The sequence below is a fragment of the Erinaceus europaeus genome, chromosome 20 (genome assembly GCF_950295315.1).
Source record: "Erinaceus europaeus chromosome 20, mEriEur2.1, whole genome shotgun sequence".
In the NCBI taxonomy this organism is placed as follows: Eukaryota; Metazoa; Chordata; class Mammalia; order Eulipotyphla; family Erinaceidae; genus Erinaceus; species Erinaceus europaeus.
In genome coordinates, this window is record NC_080181.1 from 9,889,637 (window position 1) to 9,908,813 (window position 19,177).

Sequence of the window (19,177 nt, forward strand, 5' to 3'; positions counted from 1 at the left end):
AGTCTTTCTCACTGTCCTTAGTCCTATCACTCTTGTTTCATTGCTGTCCTAGGAAATTTCAATGATGGCTTAGCTCACTAAGTCAAATTCTGTTCATATGACTTACTGTGATTTTTAATAACCAGCGTGTGAAGTGACAATTCCCATTAGGGCAATAGGATGTGGCCAATCTGTTCTGCATTTGTTTCTATCAAATGGCAAAGAGTTGTGTTGAGGTTGAGGTGTGTGGGTGACAAATATGTGGTTCTTAGGTAGCAGGTGACGAATGAGAGGAATTTTGTATGGGGGGGTCTAGACTAATAAACTAGATTCTGAAAGTTTCTTTTGAGTTTTCAAAAAAAAAAAAAAACACCCTGACTTAAACATTTAGTGTACTATTTGAAGGCTAGGATAGTCCCAGGTTAAGGTGTATTTTATTATTATTTTTTTTTGGTAGGGATGATTTTGGATGCTTTGACTATGTTGGAGAAGTTGCTAAGAGTTTGTAAATTATAGAGGAGGAATAAATATTTTGGGGATAAAATTAGTTATCAATGTGGTACCAAGCAGCTGATTATTAGAAGAGTCATTTCTTTCCTGTCTGCCTGCCTTTCTTTCTTTCTTTCTTTCTTTCTTTCTTTCTTTCTTTCTTTCTTTCTTTCTTTCTTTCTTCTTCTTCTTCTTCTTCTTCTTCTTCTTCTTCTTCTTCTTCTTCTTCTTCTTCTTCTTCTTCTTCTTCTTCTTCTTCTTCTCCTTCTTCTTCTCCTTCTTCTCCTTCTTCTCCTCCTTCTCCTTCTACTTCTTCTCCTTCTTCTCCTTCTTCTTCTCCTTCTCCTTCTCCTTCTCCTTCTCCTTCTCCTTCTCCTTCTCCTTCTCCTTCTCCTTCTCCTTCTCCTTCTCCTTCTTCTTCTTCTTCTTCTTCTTCTTCTTCTTCTTCTTCTTCTTCTTTCTTTTTTTGCCTCCAGGGTTATTGCTAGGGCTTGGTACCTGTACCATGAATCCACTGCTCCTAGAGGCTATTTTTCCCCCTTTTGTTGCCCTTATTTTATCGTTGTTGTGGTTATTATTATTGTTGTTGTTGATGCCATTGTTGTTGGATAGGACAGAGAGAAATGGAGAGAGGAGAGGGAGACAGAGAGGGAGATAGAGAGATAGACACCTGCAGACCTGCTTCACCGTTCCCAAAGTGACTCCCCTGAAGGTGGGGAGCCAAGGGTTCCAACCAGGATCTTTGCGCTCATGCTTGCACTTCGCACCATATGCACTTAACCCACTGCGCTACTGCCCGACCCCCAGAAGAGTCATTTCTTTAGGATTAAAGGTACTGCAGATTTCTCTGTTCATGTGTTAATAGAGGTGTGAGGAAGGGGTGATTTAATGGTAGACTGGCTGATACATCCCCAAGATATAACATAGGTCTCTAGAACACTTTTTAAAAAATTGTCAGCAGGGTAAGAGGTGGGACTTGGTTCTAACAACATGAATCCGTTGCTCCTGGCAGCTATTTCCCCCCCTTCATTCTGTTGTTTGATAGGACAGAAAGGAATTGACAGGGAAGGGAGTTAGAGAAAGATAGACACCTCCAGATGTGCTTCATCACTTGTGAAGTGTCCCCTGCAGATGGGTAGTGGAGGCTGGAACCTGGATCCTTGCACATAATGATGCAGGGACTCAGCTGGGTGTGCTGCTGCCCAGCCCCCCACCAGAACACTTCTTATCTCAGTGATTTACTGGTAATAAGGGAGACCTTAGAAGCACATCAATTTGTCAAATACTGGGGAATGTATAGACTTCTGAGACTTAGTATTTACTTCTATTTTGTGAAAAGGGAAATGTAGATGAGTATAAACACTGCAATTCAAAGACAAAATAAAATGCATATAATTGTTGTTTGTAAATATTACACTTTGGAGATAGAGAAAAGATGAATTCCAAAGAAAATGGTGAATATGGAACCAGGCATGGTGCACCCTGTTGATTATATGTATGATAATGCAGAGAGATGCAAGTTGAAGACCCTGTTCCCCACCTGTGGGGAGAAAGCTTCACAAGTGGCGAAGCTATGCACAGATCTTCCTCCCCATCTCCTTATCCTTTGTCCTGTCCATCTCTCTCTCTATCTATTGAATAAATAGTAATACTTATTTTGTTTAAATAATGTTGGGCATGTGAGGTGCTAGCACTGTCGTCCTATGAGGCTCCTCTGTCCACTTGGATTAATACAGCCTGTGGACATTTGTAAGTGACAGCACTTTGCATGTTACCTAACACTAGGAGGTTTCTACTCAGAATAAATGTACAAGCTTGAGGCATGCTTTGATGACACTTTATTGTATATAAATCTTCCCTGGGTTCGTGCATACATATTACATGGTTTAGATTAGACAAACACGGAGGAACAGATGTCATTTCAGAGATGCAAGCTTTAGAAAGATAATCACATTGCACATGTGAAAGAGCCAAACTTAGTATTTCTCTTTCCTTTTCTGGAGCAAGTCAATAGGTAACATGACTCACAGAAACCCTGCCAGAGAGGCTTTTGGAAGGAGATTTCCATGACAACTATCTCTGAAGCAACAAGCCTTCTCAAGAGTTTCCAGAGAACCTGCAAAGTTGTCTTTGCACTTGATCTCAAGGAGGGCTTATTTTCATCTCATTTTACTAAACGTGTCCCTCCAGTTTAGAGAAATTGCACAGTGGGTTTGACAGTGGGTGGAGTTCTTGAGCATCACTGTGGCCCAGTTGAGGTGTAGATCCAAAGCGGGAGTCCCATTGCTCAGTCTTCAGTGGGGCTCCCAAGTCCTTTGATGTGTGTGCTCTTTAAACACACATGGGCCTGTGTGCGCTGGTCACATGGGCTTGCCTGGTGGGTGACTTTCACCATTGCGCTGTGATTTCCTGACCTCAGCTGCAGGCAGGATTCTGTCATTGTTCCAGGACCCCAGGTCATCCTACCCACGGTGCATCCAAGTCCCACATTTCCCCTAGACATTTGTCCTTGATCATAGAATCTGTTTTCTTTATATAGAGAAGTTCCTGGGGGTGTGGGTAGATAGCATAACGGTTATGCAAAGAGACTGTTGTGCCTGAGGCTCCAAAGTCCCAGGTTCAGTCCTGCACACCACCATCAGCCAGAGCTGAGCAGTGAGGAACGTGTCTTTCCCACAAAGCTTTATTGGTCCCCACAGGGTGGAATCCCTCCTGAGATCTGTTTTGACATGTGCCGAGTTCAGTGTGGCCACACTGGGGGTTGGGGCCAAGACTAGGTTCTGTCTGCAGCCTCCATGAAGTCAGGTGTGCTGTTTAGGAAGTCAGAATGGCCCCTGGGTCCCTTGACATTTGGAACTGGACAGAGAAGTGTTCAGTGAAGAAGAGTTTGGACCAGCAAGCTGTGTGTGGTCCTCCCATGACAAGTGAAGATGACTAGGTCTGACCTACAAGAATTGAAAAATTAGAGCCGATGTAGATAGCATAATGATTATATAAAAAGTCTCTCATATCTGAGGCTCCAAAGTTCCTGGTTCAGTCCCCTGCACCACCGTAAGCTAGAGCTGAGCAATGCTATGGTGTAAAGACAAACAAACAAAACTAAATCAATTTGAAAAAACAAGTGAGCTCAACTGCATGTGCTGTCTTTTGCATTTTTGGTAGAGTGCTGATTTGCACAGTGTTTGCTTCAACCAGGGCTTTATACAAGGAAGCAATGATCATTTTAAAAACATACTTATTTTGGTTAGGCACAGAGAAAGGAAGGGGTAGAAAGAGAGGCAGTGAAACAGAGAGAGACAGAGAAAGAGAGAGAGAGAGAGACTTATAGCACTATTTTACCTTCCCATGAGCCCCCCAAACACACTCACTTTTTCTCTCTGCTTCCCCTTGCAGATGGGGACCAGGGCTTGAACTTGAGTCCTTGCACATAGAATGTGTGTTCCACCACCTGGCCCCTCATAGGGCTGTGTTTTTTGTCTGCTTGCTTGTTTGTTTTTACACTGGAACTATGCAAAGGGAGGGTCTAGTAGATGACAGCACTGAAACTTCTTTCAGTGAGATGTGAGCTGGCCTTCAGCTTGTGTCGCATACATGGCAAAGAAATAAACTAAGTGAGCTATTTTGCTTCCCCACCACAGTGCCTTGTTAATTATTAACCAAAGAACATAAACTAGTTGAGAGACTACATCATTAAAATCTGTTAAGACTTAAGAGGTAAACAAGCATTTCTTCTCTTAAGAAAAAGTGGTCTCTGGGGCAAAGACCCCAAGAGGACACTCTAACTAGGTCACTGAACCAATATTGCAAACATGAATAAAAGTCTCTAGACTCCTATTAGCCATGGGCATTTGGAAAGCAGACTGCTTCATCTCTGAAGCTGAACTGGCACCTAAGGACAGAGCCACAGAGGTTATTTTCTTCAGCTCAGCAAGATCCAACATAGAGTAGAGGCTTTGATGCTCAAGGTAGAGAACCAGTATCAGCCGGGGGTGGGGTGGGGAGGGAGGTGGTGGCCATGCACAAGTATAGAGGTTTGAGTTCTTGCTCACTACCTGCAGGGGGGATGCTTCTCGAGTGATGAGGCAGGTCTGTAGATGTTTATCTTTTTCTCTCCCTCTCTCCCCCTGTCAATTTTTCCTCTGTCCAATAAAATAAAATAGAAAGGAGAGAGAGAAGAAAGGAAAATTGCCATCCTGGAGCAGTGAGTTCATAGTGCTGGCACTGAGCCCATACTAACTGTGGTGGCGATAAAAAAAATGAACAAATAAAAAAGAGAGAAGCAGTAACAGAGGGGTCTGAGTGGCAAGTTAGGTTCCCCTTCAGGGCCCTTTGAATATTTGTGAGAGAGAAGTGACAGAGAGTGGTTTGGTACAGGTCTTGGGGTTGGTTGAGTATCTGCCTATTGGCTCTGTACAACTGCAGGGTGGCCCCAGCTCATCACTACCAGTCAGATCAGTGGAGTCCACCACTGATGCCACAGACAGCACTGGGATTTATGCGCATTACTTAGACCCAGTGCCCCTCTCAGTCCAGCAGGGATGCTTATGCTCCCACAGAGCACATAAACAAAAACACTGCTAATGTGCAATAAGTGTTCCCTTTCTTTGCTCTTAGCTCTAAATGTTTTCACATACACTTATCAGTATCAATTCCCCAGTTATTCCTGCTAAAGTCAGGCAGGACCACCTCATTTCCTTGCTGTTAGTGACCAAAGTGGCAGGTCTGGGCACGGTCGGATGCTTCCCCCTGAAGTGTCACCCCCTAGAGAAATCCCTCAGGTTTGACCTAGTCGACCACGGATTGAAGAGGGAAGGAAGAACACAGAAGAGCTTAGAGTTGGAGAAGTTGGAGTCAGCAGCCCAGCTCAGCTCTGTGGACCCTCCTCAGGTGGGGCAGCCCTTGTTCTGGAGGCCGGTGTCACCCACAGGCAGTTACTACCTGGTTCAAGACCCTTAGGGACCATACCATGAAAAGAGGGGTACAAGTATGGAGAAGTGCCATGACCCTGAAGTTCAGAATCTGTGTTCAAATGCTGTTCTGAAGAATGTTTTGTTTTTCTTCTTTGTCTGAGTAATTCTTGTCTTTTCTTTGCATGTAGAGCCTGTGAGTGGATAATGGCTGCAGCTAACTCCTCCTCTGTGACCGAGTTCATCCTCTCAGGTTTGACAGACCAGCCGGGACTGCAGCTGCCCCTCTTCTTCCTGTTTCTAGGTTTCTACCTGGTCACTGTGGTGGGGAACCTGGGTCTGATCACACTCATTGGATTGAATGCTCGCCTGCACACTCCCATGTACTTCTTCCTCTTCAACCTCTCCTTAATTGATTTCAGTTTCTCTACCACCATCACCCCCAAAATGCTGGAGAGTTTTATCTCAAACAAGAACTTCATCCAGCATGCAGGGTGTCTAACTCAATTCTTTTTCTTCTGCTTTTTTGTTATCTCTGAGTCCTTTGTCCTGTCGGCCATGGCCTATGACCGCTATGTGGCCATCTGTAAGCCATTGGTGTATACAACTGCCATGTCCCCCCAAGTCTGTCTACTCCTTCTGCTGGGTGTCTATGGGATGGGCTTTTCTGGGGCCTTGGCACATGTAGGAAGTGTAGCCAGTCTGACCTTCTGTGCTGGCAACCTTGTGAATCATTTCATGTGTGACATTCTTCCTCTCCTGGAGCTGTCCTGCAACAGCACTTATGTACATGAGCTGGTGGTCTACATAGTTGTGGGCATTGCCATTGGGGTGCCTATCATCACCATCTTCATCTCCTATGCTCTGATCCTCTCCAGCATCCTGCACATCCCTTCCACAGAGGGCAAGTCCAAGGCCTTCAGTACTTGCAGCTCCCACATCATTGTGGTGTGTCTGTTCTTTGGTTCAGGGGCTTTCATGTACCTGAAGCCACCTTCAGTTTTTCCCTTGGCCCAGGGGAAGGTGTCTTCCCTGTTCTATACCATCGTGGTGCCCATGTCAAACCCACTGATCTATAGTCTGAGGAACAAGGATGTGAAAGTGTCCCTGAGGAAAACCTTGGGGAAAATATTTTCTTGAGGAAGTTGCATGTGAAAAAGGAGAGCCAATGCTCTGGTTGCTACTCTGTGTGTATGAGAACTACCTTTTCCTACCAGTCAATGCTCACTGTAGACCTATCTCTTTGTCCCTCAGTTCATGTGGACTATTTCAAGAGTGTTTTGTGAAGTGTGTACTACAGTAGTTGGCTATACAATCTTGAATGGACTACTTTTTTTTTGATATTTTTTTCTTGGTGAAACATGAGCCCGTTGCTGTCTCAGTGTTACACTTCATATCTCTCAGTACCCCATAACTTCCCCAAATTCCTCCTTCCTCCACCACAGGACTCTGGGTTCCCACTGCCACTCTACCCCTCTTTTGAACTGTAGATGTCATTTAAATGGACTTTGTACATCTTTTTCAAATGTCACTTCCTCCTTTAACAGCTGCCAGAGCTTAGAACTTAATGTAGTCTAACACATTAATTTTGATGATGTATAACTGAAAACTATGTATTGTCATAATTTCCTTTTCACTTCCATGCTTTAAATAATGGAAGTAATAGTAGTAGTAGTATAAGTAAAGGGCGCATGGCCATCTGATGCCACAACTGGAACTGGAGTTCCAGTCCAACTCACTGCCCTTAGTCCCATCACTCTTGTTTCATCACTGTCCTAGGATATTTCATTGTCAAATAATGATTCCTTAGTTGACTAAAGTCGGATTCTGGTCATATAATTTACTGTGATTTTCAATAACCAGTGTGTGCAGTGACAATTCTCTTTTGGGCAATAGGATGTGACCAATATATTCTGTGTTTGTCTCTATCTAATGGCAAGAGAGTTGTGTTGAGGTTGAGATGTGTGGTTGACAAATTCTTAGACAGCAGGATCACACAATAATAATCCCTAAGCCATCTTGGAACTGTTGGTGTCCAGCCTAATAAAACAGAACTCTAAAGGTCTAGAGTTTACAGAATGTTGGGTGGAATATTTAATACACTATTTGTCAGGGGTAGTCACAGTTTAGCTATTCATTTCATAAGGCTTTTTTTTTAGATGCTTTGTCTATGTTGGAATAATCAGTACTTTTTGTAAATTCTAGAGTACAAAGAAATAATCTTGGGGATCAAATTTGCTTTCAAGTGGGGATAAGCAGTTGACTATTAAAAAAAGCAATTTCATTGGAATTTAAAGGCATTTCAGACTGTCCTGTTTTTCTTGAGGTATGGAACAGTGTAATTCAATAGTGGACTGGTTCATATGTCCACTAGATGTAAAACTGGTCTTTAGTGTATACAAACTCTTTTTTTTTTTTTAAGTAGTGCTCTTTGCTCTACTTCACTCCAAAACATCAGAAAACACACACACACACACACACACACACACACACTCACCTCAGTGAGTTACTAGTTAAATAAAGAATATTCCTTAAAAGTTTATCAGTCTGCTGTATGCTCAGATATACATACACATAAAAGATTAAGTTTGAGAAATTTCTCTTCAGTGAATAAGGGAAGTTTGATGAATGTATGCACTGAAATTAATAGACAAAGTAAGAGGTCAGATGGTGGCACACCAGGTTGAGCACACAGGTTGCCATGTGCAAGGACTCAGGTTCAGGCCTCTGGTCCCTACCTGCAGGGGAGAAAGCTGCACAAGTGGTGAAGCACAGCTACTAGTATATCTGCTTCTTTCCCTCTCTGTTTGCCCCTCCCCTCTCATTTTCTCCCTCATTTATAAAATAAAGAGAAAAGAAAAGAAGTTAAAAGAAAAAGGAAATAAAAGCCACAAAGAGTGGTGGTTTCATTGTGTAGGCACCAAGCCCCAGTAATAACCCTGGTGGAAAAAAAAAGTACAAAATAAAACACATTTATACTCTGCTTGTGAATATCAGAGACTTGAAGATGGAGAGAGAATGTGTTCAAATAAAAATGTTGGGAGAAGGGGGTCGGCGGTAGTGCAGTGGGTTAAACGCACATGGCACGAAGTGCAGGGACCAGTTCGATCCTCCCCAGCTCCCTGCCTGCAGAGGAGATTGCTTCAGGGGCAGTGAAGCAGGTCTTCAGGTGTCTGTCTTTCTCTCCCCCTCTGTCTTTCCTCCTCTCTCTATTTCTCTCTGTCCTATCCAACAACAACAGCAGTGATAACAACAACAAGGGCAACAAAATGGGGAAAATGGTCTCCAGGAGCAGTGGATTTGTATTGTAGGCACCGAACCCCAGCGATAACCCTGGAGGTAAAAAAAGAAAAATGTTGGGAGATGTAAAAGATGTTGGCATCCTTTCCTCTGTCCTCTTGGATTAACTGCCAGTGAACATTTATGAGTGGGCAGCAGTGCCTCTGCCCATGGCACCTGACACTGGGAGGTTTATTTTTTTTATTAGTTATTTAATATTGAATTACAAAATGATGAGACAGGGCTCACTTTTCCCACTTTTCTCACCACCAGAATTCTGTGGCCCCATTCCCTCCACTGGAAACTGAAATAGTTCTCTCAAGGTCATATCACACACACACACACACACACACACACACACACACACACACACACACACACACACACCTGTACTTATTGCTACTTCCGAATGTCCTTTCTTTGTTTCTCTTCTCTCTCCTTGTCACTGGGTCTTGATGCAATTAGAGTTCAGAGCCCTTTGGGCATCTTCTCCTAACATTGCCCCACCCCCCCGTGGGTATGACCAGCATCCTTTTTGGGGGTACAGAAGGCAGAAGGTCTGGCTTCAGTACTTACTTCTCTGATGAACATGGATGTTTTTGTCAGGCCAATCCATAACCCCAGCCTGTTTCTATCCTTTGCTAGTGGGTTAGAGCTCTGAAAATGTGAGGTTCAGGGGACATATGGGTGAGGTCATCTGCCCAGGGGGTTCAGAATGGAATCATAGCCAATCTTCAACTTTATGGCTGAAAGGTGGCAAGGTACAATGCAAGACAAAACAATAAGCAGGAAACAAAAAGTAGGAATAGAGCAAATGAGAATTGGGATCTTAGGGTAGAGAGGAGCTAGGAAGTCAATTTGATATGTTCCTAGAGGCCTATGACTTTGGAATTTTTGTTTGAGCTTGATAGCTGACATGCAGATGGACTAAACAGTGTCTGGGAAGAATTGAGAGTAGGGCTAGAAAGCTGGAGTAGGGCAAAGATTAGCTCCCAAACTTGAAGAAAGTACATAAATACAATTAACTGTTACCCCATTGATGCGACCCAGGGATCATATAATCAATCACAACTAGCACAGTGTAACCTCTGAGTTCTTGTCAGTCTGAGCTCACAGCCCATGGTCATAGCTGGGAACATTCTTGGCTGTATTCATTTCAGGACCAGTATTCCTCGAGTGGCATAGTAGGTTGACCCAGCCCCTTTGGAGAGTGGGGTAATCTCTACCATTGCTATTTTATAGTCAGGGCAAGGTACTATAGAGGCCCATAAGAGCTTATGATATTACTGATAGAAATGATCGGTGATGGTGGAGAGAGAGATCTATTAGAAGTCTAGGCCCATCGTTTCAATGTGGGAATTCAAGGATTCCCTGACTAGAGCGCCACATGATGGGGTGGTCTCATATTGGCCCAAAAAGCCATCATTATGTGAACCAGTCTCTTGCTCTTTTCCAGCTTTTGTAGAATTTTTTACTATCTGATTAGCTTAGACTTTCTCCCAGTTGTTAAATCATTGAGTGTTATCTGTTGTAGTCAAACTGGTATTTGTGGGGTCTGGCCTTAAGTTAGGGAGGAAATACACCTAGGATCTTAGTGGGGTCTAATTTAACCTTAAGTTTGACTGTATTTACTTGTTTTATGATTCTGATAAAGGCTGTCATAGGCACAATAATTGTCCTTTAGTGGATATATATATATATATTTTGACAGTATATCTCTTGGCCAACTGTATGCAGTACTTCTTTTAAAGATTATCAAGGCATGACAATAATGCTGGTGGTGTTAGAATAGATTAGGAGATAAATCTTACTTTCTTTTGTGTATTTCTTTGAGTAAATAGGTTTGAGGTAAGTAAAGTAGGGGATATGAGAGGAGAGTATCTAAGCCTAACTGGTAAACATTGGATTAGACTATTTTTTTCAGTAAAGTCTATTTTTTCTTTTTTAATTTATAAAAAAGGAAACATTGACAAGACCATAGGATAAGAGGAGTATAACTCCACACAGTTCCCACTACTAGAACTCCGTATCCCATCCCCTCCCCTGATAGCTTTCCTATTCTTTAATACTCTGGGAGTATGGACCCAAGGTCATTGAGGGATGCACAAGGTGGAAGGTCTGGCTTCTGTAATTGCTTCCCTGCTGAACATGGGCATTGACAGTTTGATCCATACTCCCAGCCTGCCTCTCTCTTCCCCTAGTAGAGTGGTGCTCTGGGGAAGCAGAGTTCCAGGACATATTGGTGGGGTTGTCTGTTCAGGGAAGTCTGGTCAGCATCATGTTAGCATCTGGAACCTGGTGGCTGAAAAGAGAGTTAACATACAAAGTCAAACAAATTGTTGAACAATCATGGACCTAAAGACTGTAATAGACTATTTATGGTTCCTTTATTAGGCTTTTCTACTTGCTTGTCGAGCTCATTAGATCTAAATCTAATCACAGCTGACTACTGTGTACATTTACTTTGAGGTATAGTTGCCCTTAACTTATGCATACTTATATACATGTACCCAGTACCCTAGGTCCTAGTCTATATCTAGGGTCTATAACTGTTAGAGAGTGTGCAATTTGAAATGGAACTAGGTAGTCCTTGGGAGGTTTCTACTTAGAATGAATGTACAAGCTTGAGGCATTTTTTTTAAAAAAATTATTTATTTATTTATTCCCTTTGTTGCCCTTGTTGTTTTATTGTTGTAGTTAATATTGATGTTGTTGTTGTTGGATAGGACAGAGAGAAATGGAGAGAGGAGGGGAAGACAGAGAGGAGGAGAGAAAGATAGACACCTGTAGACCTGCTTCACTGCCTGTGAAGCGACTTCCCTGCAGGTGGGGAGCCAGGGGCTCGAATGGGATCCTTACTCCGGTCCTTGCGCTTTGTGCCACGTGCGCTTAGCCCTGAGACATGTTTTTTTTTTTAATTTATTTTTTATTTAAGAAAGGATAAATTAACAAATCCATAGGGTAGGAGGGGTACAACTCCACACAATTCCCACCACCCAATCTCCATATCCCACCCCTCCCATGATAGCTTTCCCACTCTCTATCCCTCTGGGAGCATGGACTCAGGGTCATTGTGGGTTGCAGAAGGTAGAAGGTCTGGCTTCTGTAATTGCTTCCCCGCTGAACATGGGCGTTGACTGGTCAGTCCATACTCCCAGTCTGCCTCTCTCTTTCCCTAGTAGGGTGGGTCTCTGGGGAAGCGGAGCTCTAGGGCACATTGGTGGGCTCTTCAATCCAGGGAAGCCTGGCCGGCATCCTGATGGCATCTGGAACCTGGTGACTGAAAAGAGAGTTAACATACAAAGCCAAACAAATTGTTGAGCAATCATGGACCCAAAGGTTGGAATAGTGGAGAGGAAGTGTTAGGGGGGTACTCGCTGCAAACTCTAGTGTACTTCTGCTTTCAGGTATATATTTTGCAGTAGTTTATGGATACATGTGAACATATGCTCTCTCTCACAGAAACTGGTGTATATCTAGGTTTTGGGTCTTTGTTAGAAAGTGAACCACCGGGGCTCGGGCGGTGGCGCAGTGGGTTAAGCGCATGTGGCGCAAAGCGCAGGGACCGGCGTAAGGATCCCGGTTCGAGCCCAACGGCTCCCCACCTGCAGGGGAGTCGCTTCACAGGCGGTGAAGCAGGTCTGCAGGTGTCTATCTTTCTCTCCCCTTCTCTGTCTTCCCCTCCTCTCTCCATTTCTCTCTGTCCTATCCAACAACGAATTGCATCAACAAGGGCAATAATAATAATAACCACAATGAAGTTACAGCAAGGGCAACAAAAGGGGGGAAAAATGGCCTCCAGGAGCGGTGGATTCATGGTACAGGCACCGAGCCCAGAAATAACCCTGGAGGAGGAAAAGAAAAAACAAAAAAGAAAGTGAACCACCTGGGATGTAATTAGAGAATACTATGTAAGGAAAGGTCTCACCCGAGTGATGAAGCTGAAGGGTTGTCATTCCACACCTGAAGTCTCTGGACACAGTCTGAGCTGAAGCATGTTGAGGTGGCAGTCGTTGTGTTGATTAGGTTGTGATCGGCAGATGCAATATTATTTGATATGGATTGGGAGAGGCATATGGGAAAGTGGCCCCTATCCAAAGGTTCAAGGACTGGGGGAAGTAGAGGCTCTATAGTGGAGATGTGAGGTTCCTGCTGTCTTAGGGTTCAAAAAAACAATGGATAGTTAATGTTATCATCACATTATTTGGTAATTGGGTTAACTTTGAAAAGTCCTTTTGTTAGGGTTTGCTGTACAGTACCCAGTATCTTGTATATAGCTGTGGAGGCATGCTTTGATGACACTTTATTGTATATAAATCTTCCCTGGGTTCGTGCATACATATTACATGGTTTAGATTAGACAAACACGGAGGAACAGATGTCATTTCAGAGATGCAAGCTTTAGAAAGATAATCACATTGCACATGTGAAAGAGCCAAACTTAGTATTTCTCTTTCCTTTTCTGGAGCAAGTCAATAGGTAACATGACTTACAGAAACCCTGCCAGAGAGGCTTTTGGAAGGAGATTGCCATGACAACTATCTCTGAAGCAACAAGCCCTCTCAAGAGTTTCCAGAGAACCTGCAAAGTTGTCTTTGCACTTGATCTCAAGGAGGGCTTATTTTCATCTCATTTTACTAAACGTGTCCCTCCAGTTTAGAGAAATTGCACAGTGGGTTTGACAGTGGGTGGAGTTCTTGAGCATCACTGTGGCCCAGTTGAGGTGTAGATCCAAAGCGGGAGTCCCATTGCTCAGTCTTCAGTGGGGCTCCCAAGTCCTTTGATGTGTGTGCTCTTCTTTAAACACACATGGGCCTGTGTGCGCTGGTCACATGGGCTTGCCTGGTGGGTGACTTTCACCATTGCGCTGTGATTTCCTGACTTCAGCTGCAGGCAGGATTCTGTCATTGTTCCAGGACCTCAGGTCATCCTACCCACGGTGCATCCCAGTCCCACATTTCCCCTAGACATTTGTCCTTGATCATAGAATCTGTTTTCTTTATATAGAGAAGTTCCTGGGGGTGTGGGTAGATAGCATAACGGTTATGCAAAGAGACTGTTGTGCCTGAGGCTCCAAAGTCCCAGGTTCAGTCCTGCACACCACCATCAGCCAGACCTGAGCAGTGAGGAACGTGTCTTTCCCACAAAGCTTTATTGGTCCCCTCAGGGTGAAATCCCTCCTGAGATCTGTTTTGCCATGTGCTGAGTTCAGTGTGGCCATACTGGGGGTTGGGGCCAAGACTAGGTTCTGTCTGCAGCCTCCATGAAGTCAGGTGTGCTGTTTAGGAAGTCAGAATGGCCCCTGGGTCCCTTGACATTTGGAACTGGACAGAGAAGTGTTCAGTGAAGAAGAGTTTGGACCAGCAAGCTGTGTGTGGTCCTCCCATGACAAGTGAAGATGACTGGTCTAATCTGTTAGAGTGGAGGAGCAAGTGAGGTCAACTGAGTATGTATTGCTTTGTGTCTTCATAGTGTGTGCAGGCTCAGAGACAATTTTGAGTCCAGTCAGGGTTCAATGCTTATAGCAGGAATCACTCCCCCCACCCCAATTACTTGCTCTTAATTGTGACCCAAATGGTGTAACATCAGTGAGCGATTATGTGATTAAAATCCATGGAAAGTTTTAAGAGGTAAACAAGTATTTCCTTTTGTAAGGGATGGTGGTCTCTGGGGCAAAGACCCCAGGAGAACAGTGTAACTGGGCCAGTAAACTCTGTAATCATGAATAAGAGTCTCTAGACTCCTGTTATCCATGGGCATTTGGAAAGCAGACTGTTTCATCTCTGGAAGCTGAACTGCAGCCTGAGTAGAAACCCAGGGATGCTTATGCTCCCAGAAAGCACATAGAACAAAACCACTGCTAATGTGCAGTAAGTGTTCCCTTTCTTTGCTCTTAGCTCTAAATCTTTTCACATACATTCTATTATAATTATCAGTATAAATTCCTCAGTCATTCCTGCTAAAATCAGGCAGGACCTGCTGTTAGTGACCAAAGTGGCAGGTCTGGGCAGGGTCGGATGCTTCCCCCTGAAGTGTCACCCCCTAGAGAAGTCCCTCAGGTTTGACCTAGTCGACCATGGATTGAAGAGGGAAGGAAGAACACAGAAAAGCTTAGAGTTGGAGAAGTTGGAGTCAGCAGCCCAGCTCAGCTCTGTGGACCCTCCTCAGGTGGGGCAGCCCTTGTTCTGGAGGCCGGTATCACCCACAGGCAGTTACTACCTGGTTCAAGACACCTGGGGACTGGGGCTGGGCGGTAGTGCAGCCGGTTAAATGCACATGGCACAAAGCTCAAGGACCGGCGTAAGGAGCCTGGTTCGAGCCCCCAGTTCCCCACCTGCAGGGGTGTCGCTTCACAGGTAGTGAAGAGGTCTGCAGGTGTCTGTCTTTCTCTCCTCTTCTCTGTCTTCCCATCCTCTCTTGATTTTTGTCTGTCCTATTCAACAACAATGACAGCAATGACAACAATAACAACAACAATAAAAAGGGAGAAAAATGGCCTCCAGGAGCAGTGGATTTGTAGTGCAGGCACCGAGCCCCAACAGTAACTCTGGAGACCAAAAACAAAAACACCCTTGGGGACCATACCATGAAAAGAGGGGCACAAGTATGGAGAAGTGCCATGACCCTGAAGTTCAGAATCTGTGTTCAAATGCTGTTCTGAAGAATGTTTTGTTTTTCTTCTTTGTCTGAGTAGTTCTTGTCTTTTCTTTGCATGTAGAGCCTGTGAGTGGATAATGGCTGCAGCTAACTCCTCCTCTGTGACCGAGTTCATCCTCGCAGGTTTGACAGACCAGCCAGGACTGCAGCTGCCCCTCTTCTTCCTGTTTCTAGGTTTCTACCTGGTCACTGTGGTGGGGAACCTGGGTCTGATCACTCTTATCGGACTGAACACTCACCTGCATATACCCATGTACTTTTTTCTTTTCAACTTGTCCTTCATTGATTTTAGTTTCTCTACTACCATTGTACCCAAAATGCTGGTGAGTTTTGTCTTACAGAAGAACCTCATCTCCTATCCAGGGTGTATAGCTCAGCTTTTCTTCTTCTGCTTCTTTGTCTTCTCCGAGTCCTTCATCCTGTCGGCCATGGCCTATGACCGCTATGTGGCCATCTGCAAGCCATTGTTGTACACAGTCACCATGTCTCCTCAGGTGTGTCTACTCCTTTTGTTGGGTGTTTATGGGATGGGAATCTTTGGAGCTGTTGCTCATACAGGAAACATACTGATTTTGTCCTTTTGTGCTGACAACCTAGTCAATCATTACATGTGTGACATTCTTCCCCTTCTGGAGCTCTCCTGCAATGGTTCCTACATAAACATCCTTGTGGTCTTTATTGTGGTGACCATTGGCATTGGGCTGCCCATTGCAGCCATTTTTATCTCTTACGGTTTCATTCTTTATAGCATTTTCCACATGAGCTCCACAGAGGGCAGATCCAAAGCCTTCAGCACCTGCAGCTCCCACATCATTGCTGTTTCTCTCTTCTTTGGCTCAGGAGCTTTCATGTACCTCAAACCACCTTCTATTTTACCTCTTGACCAGGGGAAAGTCTCCTCCTTGTTCTATACCATTGTGGTGCCCATGCTCAACCCACTAATCTATAGCCTGAGGAATAAGGATGTCAAATTTGCTGTGAAGAAAACCTTGGGCAAACTAACTTTATCTTAAAAAATACTAGAAATAGAGATTACAAAATCCAAAGACTTTTTTTTTCCCCTTGTAGCAATGCTGATGTTTTCAGTGAGGAATTCAAACTATGTGTTTTCTTTCCTATATGTAGAACAAAATTTAACTCTTTCCCAGATGCTATTATTCTCCTTATACCTTACTCACTAACAGTCAGTTATTTATTTATTTATTATTATTTTTTAATATTTATTTTATTTATTTATTCCCTTTTGTTGCCCTTGTTGTTTTATTGTTGTAGTTATTATTGTTGTTGTCATTGTTGGATAGGATAGAGAGAAATGGAGAGAGGACGGGAAGACAGAGAGGAGAGAAAGATAGACACCTGCAGACCTGCTTCACCACCTGTGAAGCGACTCCCCTGCAGGTGGGGAGCCGGGGTTCGAACCGGGATCCTTATGCCAGTCCTTGTGCTTTGTGCCACCTGCGCTTAACCCACTGCGCTACAGCCCGACAACCAGTTATTTATTTTATGAAATTAATTTTTGATTTTATAGAGTATTAAATACTTAATGGGAAGTAGAAGTCATTTAGCCCCATGTCTTTAAAAAAAACATCACACTTTGGAGACCCAGAAGTATCTCTGTGTTGCCCAAAAACATAAAATCCTCCTGGTGCCAGAGATGGGACTGAAAAGCAGCTTCAGTCCTGACCGGATCCTGTTTGTCTTCCCTTTACCATACTTCTTTACTTCATCTTTTACTTGGAAGATTTTGTTTCACATGCTAGTTGACCTGGCACATTTAAATGGTGAATATATTCACAGTAATTTCATGCTACTTTTCACAGGATGATTTTAATATATAACATTTTGAAAGAGAGTAGGAGGTGAAACTTTTTTTTTTAAGTTGGTCTTGGCAAAATGACAAGATCAGTGTTTGATGATTTTTGTAGCATGTAAGTAGGATGTGTGTTAGGTTTCAAATAGTCAAATGTGAGGACCACTGATTCAGTGAGTGAAGCTGTAAAGACAAAGATTAATGCATTAGAACTTCCAGGAGAGTAAATTATAGTTTTATGGGGTATGAGGATGCAGGAGGAAGGTGTCTCATATTCTTTCAAGACTGGAGTCTTATTTCATGGGTTATCTTGGTTGTAACTCCAATTTACTGGGAACTGAACTATTCTTTGTGGTAGCCACTAGCCACACATGATTATGAGTATTTGAAATGTGTTCACCAAATTGAGATAATCTATAAGTGTGAATGTAAGCAAAATATACACTAGACATGCAAAGAATTGATGTGAAAGAGTAACGTAAACTAGCTCATTGTTAACTTTTTATATGTTAAAATGATCCAGATACATTGTGTCAAATATTGAAATGGACTTACATGTTTAGTCTTTTTTTTTAAATGTAGCTATGAGAAAATACAGAATTCTATATGTGCCTTCTATTGGATTGTCATTGGACAGTAGTGGCTGGGAGGGTAAGTAAGAGCACATCATGATTTTGGATACACATTTGATTATTAGGCAGCATATAAATCCATTATTATAAGAGGCAGTTGCTATTGAATTTTCTGACACTGCAATGAGTCACGTCTTCCTAATAATGAGGTTTATGTAGAAAGAATGATGATCTTAGGATGTATAGTGATCGCAGTATTATGTAATGGGAAATATCTGAAGAAAGTGCATATTTTGTTGTAAACTCAACAGAAGTGGATGGATTTCTTTGAAAATCACTGCATTAGTTAGTATACTTCACCAAAGTAAAAGAATCTGGGGTGGGTTAGGGGGAGGGTTCAGGTCTGGAACATGATGGTAGAGGGCCTAGTTGGGGTTGTATTATCATGTGGAAAACTGGGAAATGTTATGCATGTACAGTATTGTATGTACTTGTCAACTGTAAAACATTAATCTCCCAATAAAGAAATTTTAAAAAGAAAAGAAAATCACTGCATTGTCAGGAAAATATTTTGACTTGTGGATTTTGCTTTAGGAAAATTCTTTTTTATTGGAAAATACTATTTTGGTAAATGTTTGATTCTACCCCTTGATTCTACTCCATGTTGGAAAAAAAAAAGGAGCAATATATTGGAGAGAATTGTCCTTTGGATGACATTACATTAGGTCCCTGAATTCAGATGTAGGCAAATTCTGGAGCGAATTGGTGTGTTAGGTAATGAAAGAAGAATGTGATCTGGGGCTGGGTGGTGGTGCACCTGGTAGGTCACACATATTACAGTGTTCCAGGACCCAGGTTCAAGACCCTTACCTGCAGGGAGGAAGCTTCACTAGTGGTGACATAATGTTGCAGGTTCCTCCCTTTATCCTTTCATTCCTTCCTCTCCACCCTACTTCCCTCTTAATTTCTCTGTGTCTCTATCCAAAAACAAATAAAATATGAAAAAAAGAAAAATGTGATCTGGGGGCACATTTCTCATCTCTTCAAACATAGTATCATGTAAAATAAGGCTACCTAAAAAGAAATCCAGCAGCCACTCATCACCATGATAACATTCTCAACTAACTTTCATATAACAGTATGCACATATCTTAAATGAATAGTTCATTGCACTTGCATATATTGCCTCAATAAAGATGTGAGACACTTCCATTCACATTAGCATCTGTCTTCTTATCCTTTTTTAGTAAATACTAGCTGCTTCCATCCCATACTTACCCATTATTTTGACTTTTCCCATCATAGATTAGTTTTTACTGCATTTGATTTCATAAAGATATCATTCATGGTATTTCCTGAGTATAAAGCTTTTAGTATTCATTCACACTGTTGTGTAATGTAAGCAGGTATATTAGTATTTATTACTATCTAATGTTCCATTACATGCATATACAGTTGTTTAATTTGTTAATGAAGAGTTAACA

The 19,177-nt window shown here is 42.8% G+C and overlaps 2 protein-coding genes across 2 annotated transcripts; both read left to right on the forward strand.

Annotated features, from left to right (window-relative positions):
• The first annotated feature begins 5,582 nt into the window (after positions 1-5,582).
• Positions 5,583-6,515, forward strand: LOC103111383 (olfactory receptor 8B12-like). Its single transcript, XM_007520662.1, has one exon. The coding sequence runs from the start codon at positions 5,583-5,585 to the stop codon at positions 6,513-6,515; it is 933 nt and encodes a 310-aa protein (XP_007520724.1).
• Positions 6,516-15,388: 8,873 nt separating this feature from the next.
• LOC103111414 (olfactory receptor 8B12-like) lies at positions 15,389-16,324 on the forward strand. The gene has a single exon (XM_007520692.1). The coding sequence runs from the start codon at positions 15,389-15,391 to the stop codon at positions 16,322-16,324; it is 936 nt and encodes a 311-aa protein (XP_007520754.1).
• Positions 16,325-19,177: the final 2,853 nt, after the last annotated feature.

Bases quoted from the DNA above. Each gene is read 5' to 3' on its own strand.
- LOC103111383 (XM_007520662.1), top strand. From the start codon at position 5,583: ATGGCTGCAGCTAACTCCTCCTCTGTGACCGAGTTCATCCTCTCAGGT.
- LOC103111414 (XM_007520692.1), top strand. From the start codon at position 15,389: ATGGCTGCAGCTAACTCCTCCTCTGTGACCGAGTTCATCCTCGCAGGT.